The following is a 15708-nucleotide window of genomic DNA, read 5'->3' as shown; positions in this document are numbered from 1 at the left end:
CCTGAAAATGCATATCGTAGCCATGACGAGCCATCTCTGAGATTCCAAGATTCTGATAATTAAGCCTCATTGTGGCAGTGCTGTCTCATCTTGTCCATTCTCTACCATCTTTCTTTCTGTGTATCTACATGCCTTTCTGGAACTCCATCGTTAATCACATCCACAATGCAAATTCGCCTATCTCACCAATGCTCAGATCAAACGCTTTCCGTCTCAACGTGAAGTCCCGTGGGGCCTGGTGAGTTTTCTAAGTCACGGAGCCACTTCATCAAGAAGTCATGCTAAACCACAGCCCAGTCGCCGGCAACTTCACCAAGCCTCGCCAAGCTCCGTAAGTCTACGAAGGATCACAACTCGAGGAGTTGCTGGTGCTGTAGTCTTTGCGGGCACTGTCTATCTCAATTATCCTCCTCAATTTCTCCAAGCCGACAGTTCAAAAGGATCGGATGATTCTGAGGGTTGGTTCTCATGGCCCGTGATTGTCCAACAACCAAGTAGCCAGCCTCAGAACGAAGAGTCTCAGGGGATAACCACCGGAAACGATGTCAACCAATCTCGACCGGGTCAACAGGCACCTCCATCTCAGACTAAAGGTCACACAGCATCCGACATCAATGAAACACTAGAAGCCTCTGATGTATCAGCATGGCATACCATGGTTGGAAGCTTCGAAACTGCCAAAGACAGTATCGTCAACTTTGAAATCTCCAAGATCGGAGAGAAAATCGCTGGCACGATTGTGCCGAAATGGGTCAAAGTCTTACCCGGTTATATCTCAAAACTGCAGAGTGAACTGTCCATGGCCCCCGGCTCCCTAGCAGAAGAAATTTGGCACGAAGCAAACGACCCTGAGATTAATCCAGAGATTATTTGGGATGCTCGAGTTCGAGTATCGGACGAGATCTGCAAAGAAGAGCGCGATTTTCTCAAAAAGAGAAAACGCCACACGACTGCTGCGCTAGCCAGATATCTTGATATACCGGAGGCAGATATACACCCAGCCGATGTACCGACTATTGCAATGTGTGGGTCTGGTGGTGGTCTTCGCGCCCTCGTCGCCGGCACTTCCTCGTATCTCTCGGCACAAGAAGCTGGACTGTTTGATTGCGTCACATACACAGCAGGAGTCAGTGGTTCCTGCTGGCTGCAAACCTTGTTCTACTCATCTGTTGGTCAGCAGAGCCACGGTCGCATGATCAATCATCTGAAAAGCCGCCTCGACGTTCATATCGCCTATCCTCCAGCAGCTCTCTCGTTGCTCAGTAGTGCACCTACCAGCAAGTATCTTCTCAGTGGAATAGTGGAGAAGATGAAAGGTGTACCCGATGCTGATTTTGGTCTCGTGGATGTGTACGGACTGCTTCTAGGAGCACGTTTACTAGTTCCTAAGGGCGAATTGGGTATTTCGGATCACGACTTCAAGATTTCTAACCAACGACAACACACGGATACTGGCGCATATCCTCTACCCATCTATACCGCAGTCCGCCATGAGATACCCGAGGTAGCACAAACACAGGACCGTGCCATGAATCTTCAGGACGAAACCTCAAAGGCGATCGCGCGCGCAGAGTCATGGTTCCAGTGGTTTGAGTGGACACCTTACGAATTCTTCTGTGAGGAGTTTGGAGCCGGAATCCCGACTTGGGCGATTGGTCGCAAATTCGATGGTGGCTACAGTGTCTATAGAGATAATGGTCTCGCTCTGCCTGAGCTTCGTGTTCCTTTGCTGATGGGCATCTGGGGAAGTGCATTCTGTGCCACGCTGTCCCATTACTACAAGGAGGTACGCCCTATCGTTCGCAGTCTTGCTGGATTCAGTGGTATCGATCAATTGATCGCCGAGAAAGATGACGATCTTACCAAAGTCCATCCTTTCGAACCTGCCTCCATTCCGAACTTTGCTGCAAACATGGAGAATCTACTACCCCAATCATGTCCACAGAGCGTTCATGGTGTGACGACTCTGCAGCTCATGGACGCCGGCATGAGCAACAACCTTCCTATATACCCTCTTCTACGTCCGGGTAGAGATATCGATGTACTGATAGCTTTCGATGCCTCTGCCGATGTCAGACAAGATAACTGGATCAAAGTGACGGATGGGTACGTCAAACAACGTGGTATTAAAGGATGGCCTCTTGGAGCTGGCTGGCCTACTGAGGAACTCACCGAGGAGCAGACACTGAAAGAACTTGAGCAAGCTCAGGCCACTACTGAAAAGGAAGCCACGGACAGGATTGAACATGCACAACACGTCAACGACTCCGACGCAGTCATGAAGGGTGAAAAGGTTCCCGCCAAACCGAGTGACTTGGGCTACTGTACTGTCTGGGTAGGCACGACCGAAGAGCGTGAAAGTGACACCGAACCGCCTATGTCGAAAAAGGTCGAGGAAGATTGGGAAGTCATGAGGCCAGATGCTGGTATTGCTGTCATCTACTTCCCCTTCCTGAAAAACGACAAAGTGCCAGGTGTCGATCCGCAGACATCCGACTTCATGAGTACATGGAACTTTGTCTACACAACCGAGGAGATTGACAAAGTCGTATCGCTGGCTCGTGCGAACTTTGAAGAGGGGAAGGACCAAACCAGGCGCACGATCCGTGCAGTTTGGGAGAGAAAGAGAAATCATCGTCTGGCGCGTGAGGAAGAAGCAAAAGATATTCGTCGTCAGACAAGGATGAGGAAGGTCAACAATAACAGATGCAAGCAGTATGGTGACCACGGCGACCAATTCAGCTAAAGGTTGAAAAGTGGTGTGGAGTACATGGAGTCAATCAGGATCCTATAAGTGACTATTATAATACCCAGCGTGGCATCGCGCATAGTAAGAAGTAATTAAAGACCCGTTCAAGGATAACCAATTGGTCCCATGTATTTTGATCGCATTGGTGCATGCAAATAACACTTTTGAATTTGAGTCCATGCCAGACCTTTCACGTGTACTCACCAAGCTGGCTTGTCGTTGGTAAAACCCTGCGCTTTCGGTGTCCAATCAGTTATGACCACATTATCATATGCCACATCTGATCGTTTCTATTACAATATATCAGCACCCAAATCTTCACGCTGAGAGCGCTCTGGTGTCTGTACTTAACCTGGTTGAGGGACGGTCGAAAGGGTTTGGACATGAGAGATTCGATATCTGAGGTTCTTTCGATAGAGCAACTGCTGCGCTCTCCGTTCCGACCGAACATGCCATAGTTTTACTTGGTTAATATCTCAGACACGAATACATGAGGAGACCAGGCTTACACAAGTCTAATTCAAGTTCTGGAACACGTCAGTATTGATCTGGTGTTGATATACCATGACCGGCGCAATGCACAAGTCGTGATGCTCAGATTGTGCATGGACACAAAAGACACGTGATACACACGAACCTCACGCGCCATCTCAGCGCAACAACAACTCAGCGACCACAAATCCGCCCGCGCATTTCATCTCCCCTCGTCCCTCTCGATGCCAGATTGGAGTACGCCTAGCTCGACTCTATCCCTGGGAAGCTACTCTTCTCTTTTCGCTGTCTCCGGCTCTATCCCAACATAGATTGCGTGACTGAGCCTTTGGCAGCGCGAATTGCAGACTGCGACCTTGTGTGACTGTGTCTTTCTGGATACACCTCCACCGTGGCTCATACATACACTTGTCAACATAGAGTCAAGGCTGCTCTGCAGTTGTCAGAAACGCCAAAGCCTGGGTGGGTGGGAACTGCGCTGCTTGTAAGCACAGGGCTACGGTAGGCTGTACTGACCGAGTAGAACCCGCCGACATGTCTTGCGCGGATGGCACACTAAAGCTCGATAGCGATACTGGCGATGTTACGCTTGCACCAAACACGAGATTTGAATGGATCATTGGTGGTCATCAGGTTGGCGCTACATGGAACGAGGTGGCGGAGGAGAAAGAGTCTTTGAACACACGCCATCTCGGAGGCCCCTCACGTGTACACGGCAACGATATCTCGCTACGATTTTGGCTTGCTGTTAACCACGACAACAACGAGATGGTGGCTGTCTTGACAATGTCTGTCAAGTCGCGATCAAAGTCCAAGGCTCGCCCGCGCAGCTTCTTCCTTCTCATGCCTGCAGAAGACTTGCGCCTATCTAGTGCAATGCAAGATTTTCATCCCATATCGCTCGATTCTATACCTGAAGCTCTCTTCGAGCGACCCGCCGATGACGTCTCAGCCAAGTCGACACGTATCTTGCACGTATCATTCTCGCTAGGACACAAGCGCAGATCCGGCGCTGTCATGTCCACACGCCCCTACTCTGGTCCGATGCGCGGCACTCCGCTGGCGTTGCTTGATGGCCTCAAGTCTTTATCAGAGGCCAAGCAGTTCGACCTGTATCTAAACTTTAGCTCGTACACTCAAGTCGGCCTCCAACGTATATACGATCAAGTCATGATTCGAAACGTAGCATATTTTACACCCAATCTTGATCTCAAGAGCATGTATAGAGGCGGATGGGATGGTGGCTTCGCCTTGTGGGAGATCCAAGGTTGGCGCGCTGGCGCTGGACATCAAGATGCGCAACCACGGAAGAGAAAAGCATGCTCCCCACCAACGGACGAACATCGCGCTCCACCAGCGTACGATGGATATAGCACACCAGCACCTCCAGCATATGCGCACCCAACGACACTGCCACAACCACAGGCAGAGGAACGACCGGAACGTATTCTTGAACCCTCATGTCACGTATCCACACCCAGCAGTGTTGTCTGCGATAGCGTTGTTCCAGGCATACCAGAAACACCGCGATCAGTACACCCTCTGCTCTTCTCTGACACAATGCCGGAAAAGTCATTTGCTACATCACCAAAAGAAAAGCCATCACCTGTTCTGTTTCCTGCAGTGGATGCGTCAAGTCTGCTACCACTTTACGACCATGAGATGGGAACGTGGCTCTTGACAGCATGGAATCTTGTCCCAAACATCCACTTCACACTAATACACGAGCTACTCGCCATAGCTTCCACAGTCAACAATCAAGACGAATCCGGCTATAGAACTGCACGCATAACGTGTGCAAAAAGACTAGCCATTCGCGTGGCTGATCGCATGCAACATGAGGCTGATGAGAGTGACAACTCCGACGAAACACGACTCAAAAAATTGCGTCTAGAGATCCTGGCTTCTGAGCCTGATAGTATGATCAACTGGCTATTCATGCTGCGATCTGAAGGCGATATACGGTTTATGGAATTACTCGGGAAAATGGAAGTCAGGAAGAGAGTCGCTCTTTCCGTGGTTGATGACCATGACGGGTTCAAAGAGCATGTGGGCTCTTTTATGGTTATGAGAGCTGCGATTGTGTTACAAGCGTTGTGCATGCAGCATCATTCGCGAATTGTAGCAAGACGTATGGCGAGAGCTTGAAACGTCTACCAAAAGAAGCTGCCTGCCTGGATGTGACTTCCTTGACAAGGACGCGCTAATGCGTAGAGTCCCGGCACACAAGTGTGAGTGTTCAGGCACATTGACAGGAAGTCACGACTACTTAAAAAGGTGGATGCGTTATCAGTGTGAACTGCATATCGGCTTCTTTCGATCAACGCTTACAGTCAAGTCGTGTCTTAGGATTATGATTGCCTGCTTGGGTGCGGTGTCACGTACTTCATTAAGTGGCGATAGCCTATCCTCCACCACGCCATTCAAACGATAGATGCCTCGGGACAGAACACTGACCGGTGCCGGTTCGGATCGCCGCGGAACAGCCATTGCAGTCCGCCCTATATCCGGGACTATGCGACTAAATCTTTCCGGACCATGCAAACTCGCAATTACAGCGAGATGAAGCTTACTCAGATGGCTAGGGCTACCAGGAGTCTCAAGGTTCTGCCGAGACAATTAGCCACGTCCCGTCCCAATCCTCAGATTTGTGACAATTGATAGATAAACAAGTACCCCTGGCAAGAAAGCTCTCGGTGTCACTTTCGAGCAGACTTCTGACCATAATGATCAAATTTTTCGTCCTGCTTGTAGTCTATGCATCTTCCGTCGCAGCTTTTGCCTTCAATTCTTACGATGTCGGGTTCCAGGGACTGTACCCTCGTCGGCGCTTCCACACAGTCGACTTTGAGGCTCCCGCCCCGAAGATAACACGATGGGACTCTCGTTGCGACTATAGCAGTTTGTTTATTACACCGAGAGGTCCCTGGGTCTCCGGCGCAGCTCGAGGCCCGGCAATCCTTGACGCGAAAGGGGGACTGATCTGGATGGACAACACGGAATTTACCCAATCGATGAACCTCAACGTACAGAAGTACAAGGGGAAGGACTATTTGACATTCTGGTCGAAGCGCGTCAAGTCGAAGAGTGTAGTTAGGAAGGCCAAGCAGAGCGAAGGTTTTGCCAAGGTCAAGGAGCCGCGGATCTCTTATGTCATGGTGAAATTCCGACCTTATTCCCAGTCGCGCAACGGCCCATATACTGACGCTCCGTTCTCAGCTTGATTCGTCCTACAATGTCGCTTATCGCATTTATCCTCATGGCCAAGGTCTCAAAGGAGACTCGCACGAGCTCCGTATCACTCCGCAAGGCACTGCGATTATACCTATCTATCACAAACGGCAGGTCGACTGCACCGAACTCGGTCTTGGCAAAAGCTGCTGGATACATGATGGCCTTTTCCAGGAAATAGACATCGAAACGGGGAAGCTCATCTTTGAATGGCGCGCCACCGACCACATCAATATGAAAGATGTATTCAGCAGCCCAAACGCCAAAGATGGATATGGCACATCCAAAAAAGATGCTTTCGATTTCTTTCACATCAATGCCGTGGACAAGATCGATTCTGGCGACTACATCATTTCGGCGCGCTACATGCATGCCATTGTGTGTGTCAGCGGCGAGACAGGTGAGGTACTCTGGCAGCTCGGCGGTAAGAAGAACAGCTTCACGGATCTCGACAAAGCTCTCGACTTCTCATGGCAGCACCACGTCACATGGCAGGGCAACAACACGATCTCTTTATACGACAACCATGCCAACAGTGTATTGCATAGCCCATCGATGTACAGCAAGGGCATGATTGTACATCTCAACCTCCAGAACATGAGCGCAAGTCTCGAGCAGAAGTACGTGCACCCAGACAAGATCCTTAGTGTGTCGCAAGGCTCAGTGCAAGTGATTCCGGCAAGTGGGAATGTCCTAGTCGGTTTTGGCAACTCGCCTGCCTTCGTTGAGTACACACGCGCTGGTCAGGTACTTTGCACGGCGCAGTTTGCGCCACAAGTCGCGTTTGAGCTGGTGGATTTCGGTCTCGTCAAGTCCTACCGTGTGTTCAAGCATGCGTGGGTAGGAAAACCTGCCACAATTCCGAGCATCAAAGTCAAAAAAGACAAGGTGTACGTGAGTTGGAATGGTGCAACAGAGGTCAGAGGTTGGCGTCTAGAGACAGCCAAGAAGCGTGAAGGCAGAGCCGACGAATTTGTGACTGTTCAGGAGTTGCGACGAGAAGGCTTCGAGACCTCCTTCACCCTGGATCAAGCCACTGGATATGTCAGGATTGCTGCTTTGGACACAGCACACAACGTGATGGCGCATTCGGACGCTGTTCGTGTCAACGGAAGATCGATGGTAAGCTTGCAGGACACCATCGCCCTATCTTTATGCTAACTCATGAAAGACTCTCATTCGGTTGCTGCTGTTTGCTACGCTGGTTATCTTGTGTCTTTGGGCTCTTCGACGCCAGAGATGGAGGCTGTCTCGTGCGATCGCGAAGCGCTGTCGTTTGACACTTGGGAAAGCTTCTACGTACGGCGCATCTGGACTCAGGCTCATCAGAGGGCGAAGGAAGATATGGACACCTGATGAAGGTCGAACGCTTGAAGCAGAGCCTCTGCTGTACATGGAATAATCTTGAATGTTTTGAATGACACGCTCCGCCGGCAAGCCACAAGATAAGTGGCTCACATCATGTTTCGTTTGAGCTCGACCGATCAGGGCAAGTGACGACCTGGTCAGTCAAAGTTTTAGACCCGCGACAAGTGTCGTTGTCGATGGTCTGTCGTTCGTACCACTGTCATTGTGCATATCAGCGATGCTACCTTGAGCGTTTCAACTTGTATCGGCAACAGATGATTCTTGCCATTACATGCATCCGCGTCGCAATCTTGCCGTCTATCTTCCGGACTGAGGGATTCTTCAACTCCTTGGCAACTGGGTTCGTAGATGTGCTTGGACATGTTGCACCGACGAAGCTATGGAGACGTGCTGCCTTTGCGATAGCTTCCAGATTTTTGGTCTGGGTTCCTTTCGGCTCTACGCTGGTAATACATCTGCAAGCCTCTAACAATGCATCCGAATTGATGTTAGCGACAGGCGAGCTCGTTCATCATGTCAGCGTTGTTCAGCTGAGCTTTTGCTGCAGCCGTTATACCATAGATATAACCAAGATAGAGATATCTTTGGTATGAGATGCTTAGATCAAAGTAGCAAAAGGCACTGCAGAGCAGCAAGCTGAATGGCGGATAGTCCGGGACTCAAACGGGTGCCGAAGGATTCAATTAGTATGTTCAAAACCCATCAGTCTCCATCCTCGAGGCTTAATAACAGACTGCCTAGCGATAGAGAAATTACGCAAAGGCGTCGTGGTGTAGGCGATCAGACAGACAGATGGACGTCGGAACGATTGACATTGTGGTCGCTATACGCAGTTGTCTCGAGTGCATGTTGGGATTCAGGTTGGTATTGTTGTGATTCGAGATATTCATTCAGAGATCTAGCCGAGATTCGACGCGTTCCAGCTTCTTGCCGTTTCACGACCAATGTCGAAGGATCAACCATTCTTTCGGCAAGAGACATCAATAAATGCAATCTCCTTCCAATCAATCGGCTTTGCATTTAAAAAGCCGACTAAAGCTCAGTTAGCACAGCAAATGCGATATTCTGACAACACCCCCATTTTCCGACCTCGGACACACCGAAGTCGAGAAAGGCAGGAGGTACCTCGCGGCTGACTTGGAGCAGAGGTCACCCCTTGGTAAGGAGCTGTCATTGACGAGCACTCGCTCATACAGTACTTGTTTCGACAACGGATGAGAAACACTTCAGGAGCCCGAGATGTGCACAGTAAGAGTTGTATGTATACAGTATGTTGGTGCTCTCATTATGCATCATGACCTGCAGACAGCGTTGAGCTTTTGGTATCGAACCTCTCAAGCAAGGTCGTCGGCAAGCAAAGATTAAGTGATGCCTCGGACAAGACCGGGGGTGATTGAGAGTTGACTTCGTCGTTCCCATCTTCCCGCGGCAAGAACCCCGCACACCATCGTCACTGCCATCATCTCTACCACCAATGTGCTCAGCAGTCGTTTTCAACACTGCTCTCAATACGCCTGTCAATTGTTGAAGACGACTTTGATTTCATCTTCCTCGTAACCACTACAAATCACACACAAGAAATCATGGCATCCCAATACACCGACCAAAATGCCGACAAGGTCAAAGAAGCACACTCTACCCTCTACGATGCAGGTCTAGAAATGCGCAACAAAGTAGCCGGAAAAGAATACGTCGACCGCGCACTTGCAAACGCAACTTCCGATTTTGCTCGTCCTATGCAAGAGGTGATATCCCACCATACCATTACCCACTCTTGTCATACCAAAAGCTCACAAGAATACACAGCTAGCAACAGAAGCAGCATGGGGAAGCATCTGGACACGACCAGGTCTAGACCTCAAGACCAGAAGTCTGTTAAACATAGCAATGTTGTGTGCTTTGAACCGTGGTCCTGAATTGGCTGTTCACACCAGAGGAGCATTGAATAATGGAGCTTCAGAGGTTGAGATCAGAGAAGTGATTCTACAAGCAGCTGTTTATGCTGGTATGCCTGCTGGTATGGAAGGTACGAAAGTTGCTGAAAAGGCTATCAATGAGTGGAAGGAGAAACAGTCGAATTAGATGTGTGGAAAGCTTTGGGTGTGTAATTACTGTGTATAGAAGCAATTGAGCTATCGATGTTTTTTTTTCTTAATAAAGAGTAGAGATCTTGGTACCGCCATCAGGGAGCTTAGCCCTCAACACAGCTCCAGGATGTATTCTGCCATCGACGCCAAAGTTCCAATCAGGCTGGTAAGGCAGCTGGTTGATGTTAATGTAGATGTAACCATCTGCGCCAACAGTAGCACCGTCAGGCCACAAGATCCTAGGATCTCTGAGCAAACCATGTGTTTGACCATCGTTAGGATCGTAATAGTAAACAGCATTTTGCTCGGGAATGAGTTGGAAGATCTTTCCAGTGCTGTCACCTTCGAAGCCATTGGCGTCTCCACCACGCTGGCCGTGTGAGGAAACATTACTGTGAGCCCAAATCTCTGCTAAAGGATTGCTGTCTCTTTCACGGAGATTGGCAGATGGAATGGAGTAGAGGCTCTTGGAGGTGAGGGGAGAATAGTAAGCTGTCTTTCCATCTGGCGAGAGCTGGAGACCATCGAGACCTTCTTGTTGCCAACTAATGGGCTGTCCGAGTTGGCGGAAGTAGAATGGCTTGCCGAAGTAGGTGGGTACATCGTTGGGAACGCGCAAGACACTGTGGTCCTGGTTGAGTCTGCGCCATGAATCGCCGGTTGCGAGGTCCACCATGATAAATCCCGTGCGCCCTTCGTTACTGCTGTCGACGAGGTAGGCAATGCCTTCTCCAGAGGTACCGGATACGTTGGCTCTCAAGTCGAAGCGAAGATCGTTGAGGTATGAATCAGGGTAGTGGACCGTACTAGGGAAGGTGTACGTCTTGTAAATCGTATCGTTGGCAAGTGAGATGGCCATGAGCTTTGGTCCGCCAGGTTGGGCGTAGGGCATACTGGGATCTCCAGCCGCATTGTGCACAGTAGGTCTTCCGGTATCCAGGATCCAGAGTGTCTCTGGTCGTGTAGAGGTCTCGGGTGTGATGTAGAGAGCTTGGACAGATACGAATGCAGAACTGTTTCCACTGCCAAATGCGATGCCATTCCATGTCATGTTCAGGCTGTCAAGAGGCAGCTGAAGATCTTGAGATGGGTAGGGCTTCTCAGCCGTCTTGTTAACCACCTCCCCTACAGTATACTCGTAGTCTCCACGGGTGTAGGATACGAAGAAACGTCCAGTCGATGAGATGGCAAGACCAATCGGCCATTGATCGTAGTAGTAATGGTACTCTTCAATTTCAGGACCATAGGTTCCATTATCAACCCGAAGGATGGTAGAGGACGAGTTTTGGAAAGTAACCTGCTGGGCAACGGCACCAGCTACCAGCAACGAAAGGGTGCTGAGATACTTCATTACGGCGGATGGGAGTTGAGATCAAAGAGTGGGAGGCAGAGCATTCGCAATATATAGAAGGACGGCAGCATGCCCTACATACATCATGCAGCAACGGTAAAACATAGCGTCATGCCACTCTCAATTGGAAAAGCATTATTGTCGGTTGATTCAATGTTTTATTTTCCCCTCATCACTCAGGCACGCATGACGTCTTTGAAATGTATCTGCCGTGGAGATGATCAGCAAGTCCGGGGAGCAGCCTGTCAAAAACCCAAGTCGAGCTTCGCGCGAAACGGCAGAAGCGGCTCTTCCGTGCTCTTCCTTGCAGATCAAGCGCTGCGTCTCTTGTCGATCGTGAAACGTGCTGCAATACGTTTATTGCTTGATCTAGAGCTTTTGATGCTGTGGCATTAGTCGACAAAGCGAGATGCTCTTTGAAGCTTGGTGTGGAGTGACAAGAAACTCTTGGAGCACGAAGATGGTAGAGGCAATGCGGCACGAAAGGAACTCGGATGCTCGTATCTCGTAATTATGGGCTGTGGTTATCGATGACAGAATAAGAGGATGTCACTCTCGCAGCCCCATACAGTATAACGGTGGGTCATAACAATCCTTAGCAAGAGTGATCAAAGCCATCTCCTACTGTACTTCTTCAACCATCTTGACTGGTGCTTTCCAGCCGTTGCTTAGCATTTGTCCTGCTGGCTGACCTTCTTCCAGCCATTCTGAGGGCACGCCGACACGGCTTCCATCCTTGTTGTTGACGTATCGCACAAAGAGCGGGTTCGCGGGATTGTAGTATTCTTCGCCATCCTCGGTGTACATTGGTGTCCCTTCTGCAGCATTTTGAGCAGCAATGATTTCGGCGCGAGTTCGACGCTTAGTGGCGGGTTTCTTGAGTAGCTTGTTGATAGTGTCCATCTGCAAGATGGTGTCAGTGGGAGGCAGGTAACCATGTTGGCGGAGCAGAGACGAACCTTTTCTTCCTCATTGCGCTTCTCAGACAAGTTCTTCCTTCGTCTTGCCATCTCGGCTCTTCGCATGGCGTGCTCCTCTGCCGTCAGATGCTTTTTCTTCTGGGCCTCATTAGAGAGAGCCATGAGACTTTCGTCCTGCTCTTCATCGTAGACTGCACGTTGACGGCGAGTCATCTTTGTCAAATCCAGTGTTGCGTCGCCGTCCTCGCCTTCGAGCTCGCTATCAAGGTCTTCCTCGTCGTCTTCGGCACCCGGTTGATCCTCATCGCCGGATTGCAGATCAGACAGTTCATCGTCGTCATCGTCGTCTTCATCGTCCAATTCCTTGTCTTCGACACTCTTGAGATTTCCTTTGCGCGGTGGTGCCGAAACAGCAAGATTGACTTTGGGCTTTGAGTTCGTGGAGGAAGTGGCTGGGAGGACGCGAATAGTTGGGGTTGGCGGATGAGGAGAGTCCATGTCCATATCATCGGCGTCAGCGTCAGCATCTTCGTCGCTGCCCTCAGCGTCCATCATGTCGGTGTTGTCCATGCCATCTTCTTCTCCATCGGCATCCTCTTCATCGTCTTCTTCGTCATCGTCGTCGTCCTGGTCTTCGTCGGACTCATTGTCGAGCACAGTACGAGGGTTGCGGGTGGAGCGAGCAGTCCTCACAGGGGGTTCAGGGGAGTCGTCGGCATCAGGGTAATCGGACTCGGGATCGTCGCCAGAGATAGCCTGGCGCAACTTGCTGGGAGGAGCCTTGACAGTGATGCGCAGGTGATGGGAGTCGTTTGTTTGTCTGTTTATGCTGGCTGAAGTGCTGTTGGGCGCAGTCAGTCGAGAAGTCCCAGCTCTGGTTGATCTAGTCGAGCGGGTGGGAGGCATTTTGGGCAGAGCAGATAAAGTTGAAGAACGACAAGGACTGGGGGTTTTGATTTGGGCTTTGTTTGTCAGACGCGCTTGCGCGATAGTCGCTGAGTGGCTGTTGAATAAGTGCGACTTGCCGCTCCTGCTCACTCTGCTTCTTGCACTCAACGCGACGTGAAGCTTGACCTCAGACGCAAGCTTGGAAGCCGTTTGCTCGTACAAAGCATCAACAAGACTAACCTGTTGTTTGATGGATTACTCCTCGGTGGAGCAGCCATGGTTCTGTTTCCATATGCTCCTCCAACTGGGCTTCCGTCAGCACCCTTTTGTCTCTTGTTTGTCGGCGTAGACATGTCTAAGCGTCCCCAATGTTGTATACGCGAAAGAATGTCGGCGCCGTATAATTGGTTGGACCGGTATACGAAGACCAAAAGCTTCCTCTCGATCCCGTCACCAGCATGTGGCTGAAGTCCGGCCGCTGCCCCACAATTCAGTCATGCCGAGGCATCGTCGAGGCTATCGCTCAATGGCACATGATAGTCCGATATTGAAACACTTAGCACCACATTCCTTCATCAACGACCAACATGTCAGAGAAGAAGGGCCTACCAGCATGGCAACGTCGCGCCGCCGACCCATCCATCCAAGCACCGAGTTCAGAACATGACGCTACCCCGTCCGCCATTGATCGAGTCCGCAAGTTCCTCCAGGACCCGGCGGTCAAGGACGCCTCGCCCGATAAGAAGAGGGCCTTCTTGCTGTCCAAGGACATCTCGGAAGACGCCATAGACCGGCTCATGACTTCGGCAGACTCTGAGCGCAAGGACACAGACGCCGACAAGGACACTGCGATACAAGACGCAACCGGATCAACTACCGACGCCTCGACCGAAGCTGCCCAGCAAGAGTTCGACGCAAGCAAGACGACGCCACAGCCACAGGCATATGTCAGAACCACAGACGGCTCGCAAGATGCTGCAAAGCAAGAGTTCGATGCCTCCAAGGCCGTCTCCTTCTCGCCCACAGAGTTCAGAGCCGCAAACCCGTCTACCACCCCTGCACCACCACCACAGCAGCCACGACGAGACATACCTCCTATCGTCACCTATCCTGAGTTTCTCGTCCAACCTCAAAAACCACCGCCACTCGTGACTGTGAGCCGCCTTATTAACGCGACATATATAGCAGGTGCCTTGACCGCATCCGCTTATGCTTTGTCAAAATACATCATTGCTCCCATGGCTGACAACCTCAATGATGCCCGGCATGATCTATTTGAGCACACGAGTGATTATGTGGACGACTTCAACGACAGACTGTCCGAAATCGTATCCACAATTCCCTCACAGGCAAAGTCCTTCCTGCCTAACACTGCCGAATCCGCAGACTTTGACATGGAAAGTGTCACCTCGGATCCTACTGAGCTATTTCACCGTGATGTCGGCACCCAGACTTCACCATCCCTTTCTCGTCGTACGAGTCTGTCCTCTGACACTGATGTGGTCAAGGTCAAACCGGATACTGTTCCTGTCAAGCAAGCCACACGCCTTGAAATAATCAAATCTCATTTAGCAGAGCTCCTCGAAGGCACCGAGAGCAACGGAGCCAGCAATCAGACATTACAGGAAAGCGTCGGCGAAACAAGACAGTATCTTGACGGCCTCTATTACACACCTCCATCATATTCATGGAATGCCGATAACACACTCAACACAAATGGTGCCAAAGACAAACAGCCTGACGCAGCTGTGGCATTGAAAGCCGAGATTAGGGGTGTCAAGGGCGTCTTGCTCAGCGCGAAACGTTTTCCCTCGGTAGGAAGAGTTGGCGCTTGAGTCCTACTACCCAACAGGCGATGACCATAAAGTCTTGTCGACCTTGGACTGCACTGTTTCGCCACTCTCACATCACGGGAGCTCGCTCACGACAGCACGCTTCTCAACCTCAAATTCAGCCCTTGAAATCCTGTTTCTAATTAGAATTTTGGTATCCAAAGATGCTTGCAGTGGGAAGGCTCCTTGATGACTGGATGTCAAGGATGCGCAAACCTTGGACTGAATATACAGGCGCCACGTCAGTTGCATTCGGGATACAAGCTAGTGGGTGAGACGGCATTGGCACAAGTTTACCAAAAGCCCTAAGACGCCTCGAATCCTTGGTGACACAACTCTTGAGTACCTCTGCTGGGCCTCATTATCCCACCAAAGCTTGGAACTCTTGAGCACATACGCGTTTCCCAGCTGAGATGAATAATGAAGGACGACCAATCGAATAACCTCTTATGTGTTTCTTCCGTGTTTTGTCCTGTGCCCGACTGATCCGAGGACCACCGCAGATTCCAAAGCCGTATCACAACTTGTCAATTGACTCCAATGTGATTTTGTTTCCGAAGACCCGCATCCTCGTACGTAGAACACGTATTACGCGCGGCTCTGCCATATATTGTTCCCCTCTTCCAACTATTGGTGCAAGAAATCAGGGTTTTTGTTCCTTGGAAGATCCACTATTGTACGCAGATAAGCATTTACCAAGCTTTTGGCGAATGCTTGTCTTCCAGTCGTGGAGGGGTTCTGGCAGCTTTTTCCAAGGCTTTTCTGTCGTCATTCTTCCGTGCGAACCGGC

General features: G+C 50.5%; 6 protein-coding genes across 6 annotated transcripts; 4 read left to right on the top strand and 2 right to left on the bottom strand.

Annotated features, from left to right (window-relative positions):
* The first annotated feature begins 31 nt into the window (after positions 1–31).
* On the top strand, positions 32–2879 carry AUEXF2481DRAFT_105733 (uncharacterized protein). The gene is made up of 2 exons (XM_013491030.1): positions 32–238; positions 298–2879. Exons 1-2 carry the CDS (start codon positions 129–131, stop codon positions 2744–2746), a joined length of 2559 nt encoding a protein of 852 aa, XP_013346484.1. The 5' UTR covers positions 32–128; the 3' UTR covers positions 2747–2879.
* A 2799-nt stretch (positions 2880–5678) lies between these two features.
* AUEXF2481DRAFT_537822 (uncharacterized protein) lies at positions 5679–8177 on the top strand. The gene is made up of 3 exons (XM_013491029.1): positions 5679–6399; positions 6461–7594; positions 7644–8177. The coding sequence occupies exons 1-3, from the start codon at positions 5968–5970 to the stop codon at positions 7872–7874; spliced, it is 1797 nt and encodes a 598-aa protein (XP_013346483.1). The 5' UTR covers positions 5679–5967; the 3' UTR covers positions 7875–8177.
* A 1246-nt stretch (positions 8178–9423) lies between these two features.
* Positions 9424–9922, top strand: AUEXF2481DRAFT_2573 (uncharacterized protein; the record flags this gene model as incomplete). Its single annotated transcript, XM_013490643.1, has 2 exons — positions 9424–9585; positions 9647–9922. 2 exons carry the CDS (start codon positions 9424–9426, stop codon positions 9920–9922), a joined length of 438 nt encoding a protein of 145 aa, XP_013346097.1.
* Positions 9923–9991: 69 nt separating this feature from the next.
* Positions 9992–11278, bottom strand: AUEXF2481DRAFT_62981 (uncharacterized protein; the record flags this gene model as incomplete). The annotated part of the gene is made up of 1 exon (XM_013490946.1): positions 9992–11278. One exon carries the CDS (start codon positions 11276–11278, stop codon positions 9992–9994), a length of 1287 nt encoding a protein of 428 aa, XP_013346400.1.
* Positions 11279–11899: 621 nt separating this feature from the next.
* On the bottom strand, positions 11900–13104 carry AUEXF2481DRAFT_27004 (uncharacterized protein; the record flags this gene model as incomplete). The annotated part of the gene is made up of 2 exons (XM_013490765.1): positions 11900–12181; positions 12238–13104. 2 exons carry the CDS (start codon positions 13102–13104, stop codon positions 11900–11902), a joined length of 1149 nt encoding a protein of 382 aa, XP_013346219.1.
* Positions 13105–13539: 435 nt separating this feature from the next.
* AUEXF2481DRAFT_537845 (uncharacterized protein) lies at positions 13540–15144 on the top strand. The gene has a single exon (XM_013491028.1). The coding sequence runs from the start codon at positions 13674–13676 to the stop codon at positions 14919–14921; it is 1248 nt and encodes a 415-aa protein (XP_013346482.1). The 5' UTR covers positions 13540–13673; the 3' UTR covers positions 14922–15144.
* Positions 15145–15708: the final 564 nt, after the last annotated feature.

This window comes from Aureobasidium subglaciale (assembly GCF_000721755.1).
Source record: "Aureobasidium subglaciale EXF-2481 unplaced genomic scaffold scaffold_4, whole genome shotgun sequence".
NCBI lineage: Eukaryota > Fungi > Ascomycota > Dothideomycetes > Dothideales > Saccotheciaceae > Aureobasidium > Aureobasidium subglaciale.
Note: the sequence above shows the minus strand (reverse complement) of the source record. Positions and strands in the feature narration are given on the sequence as shown.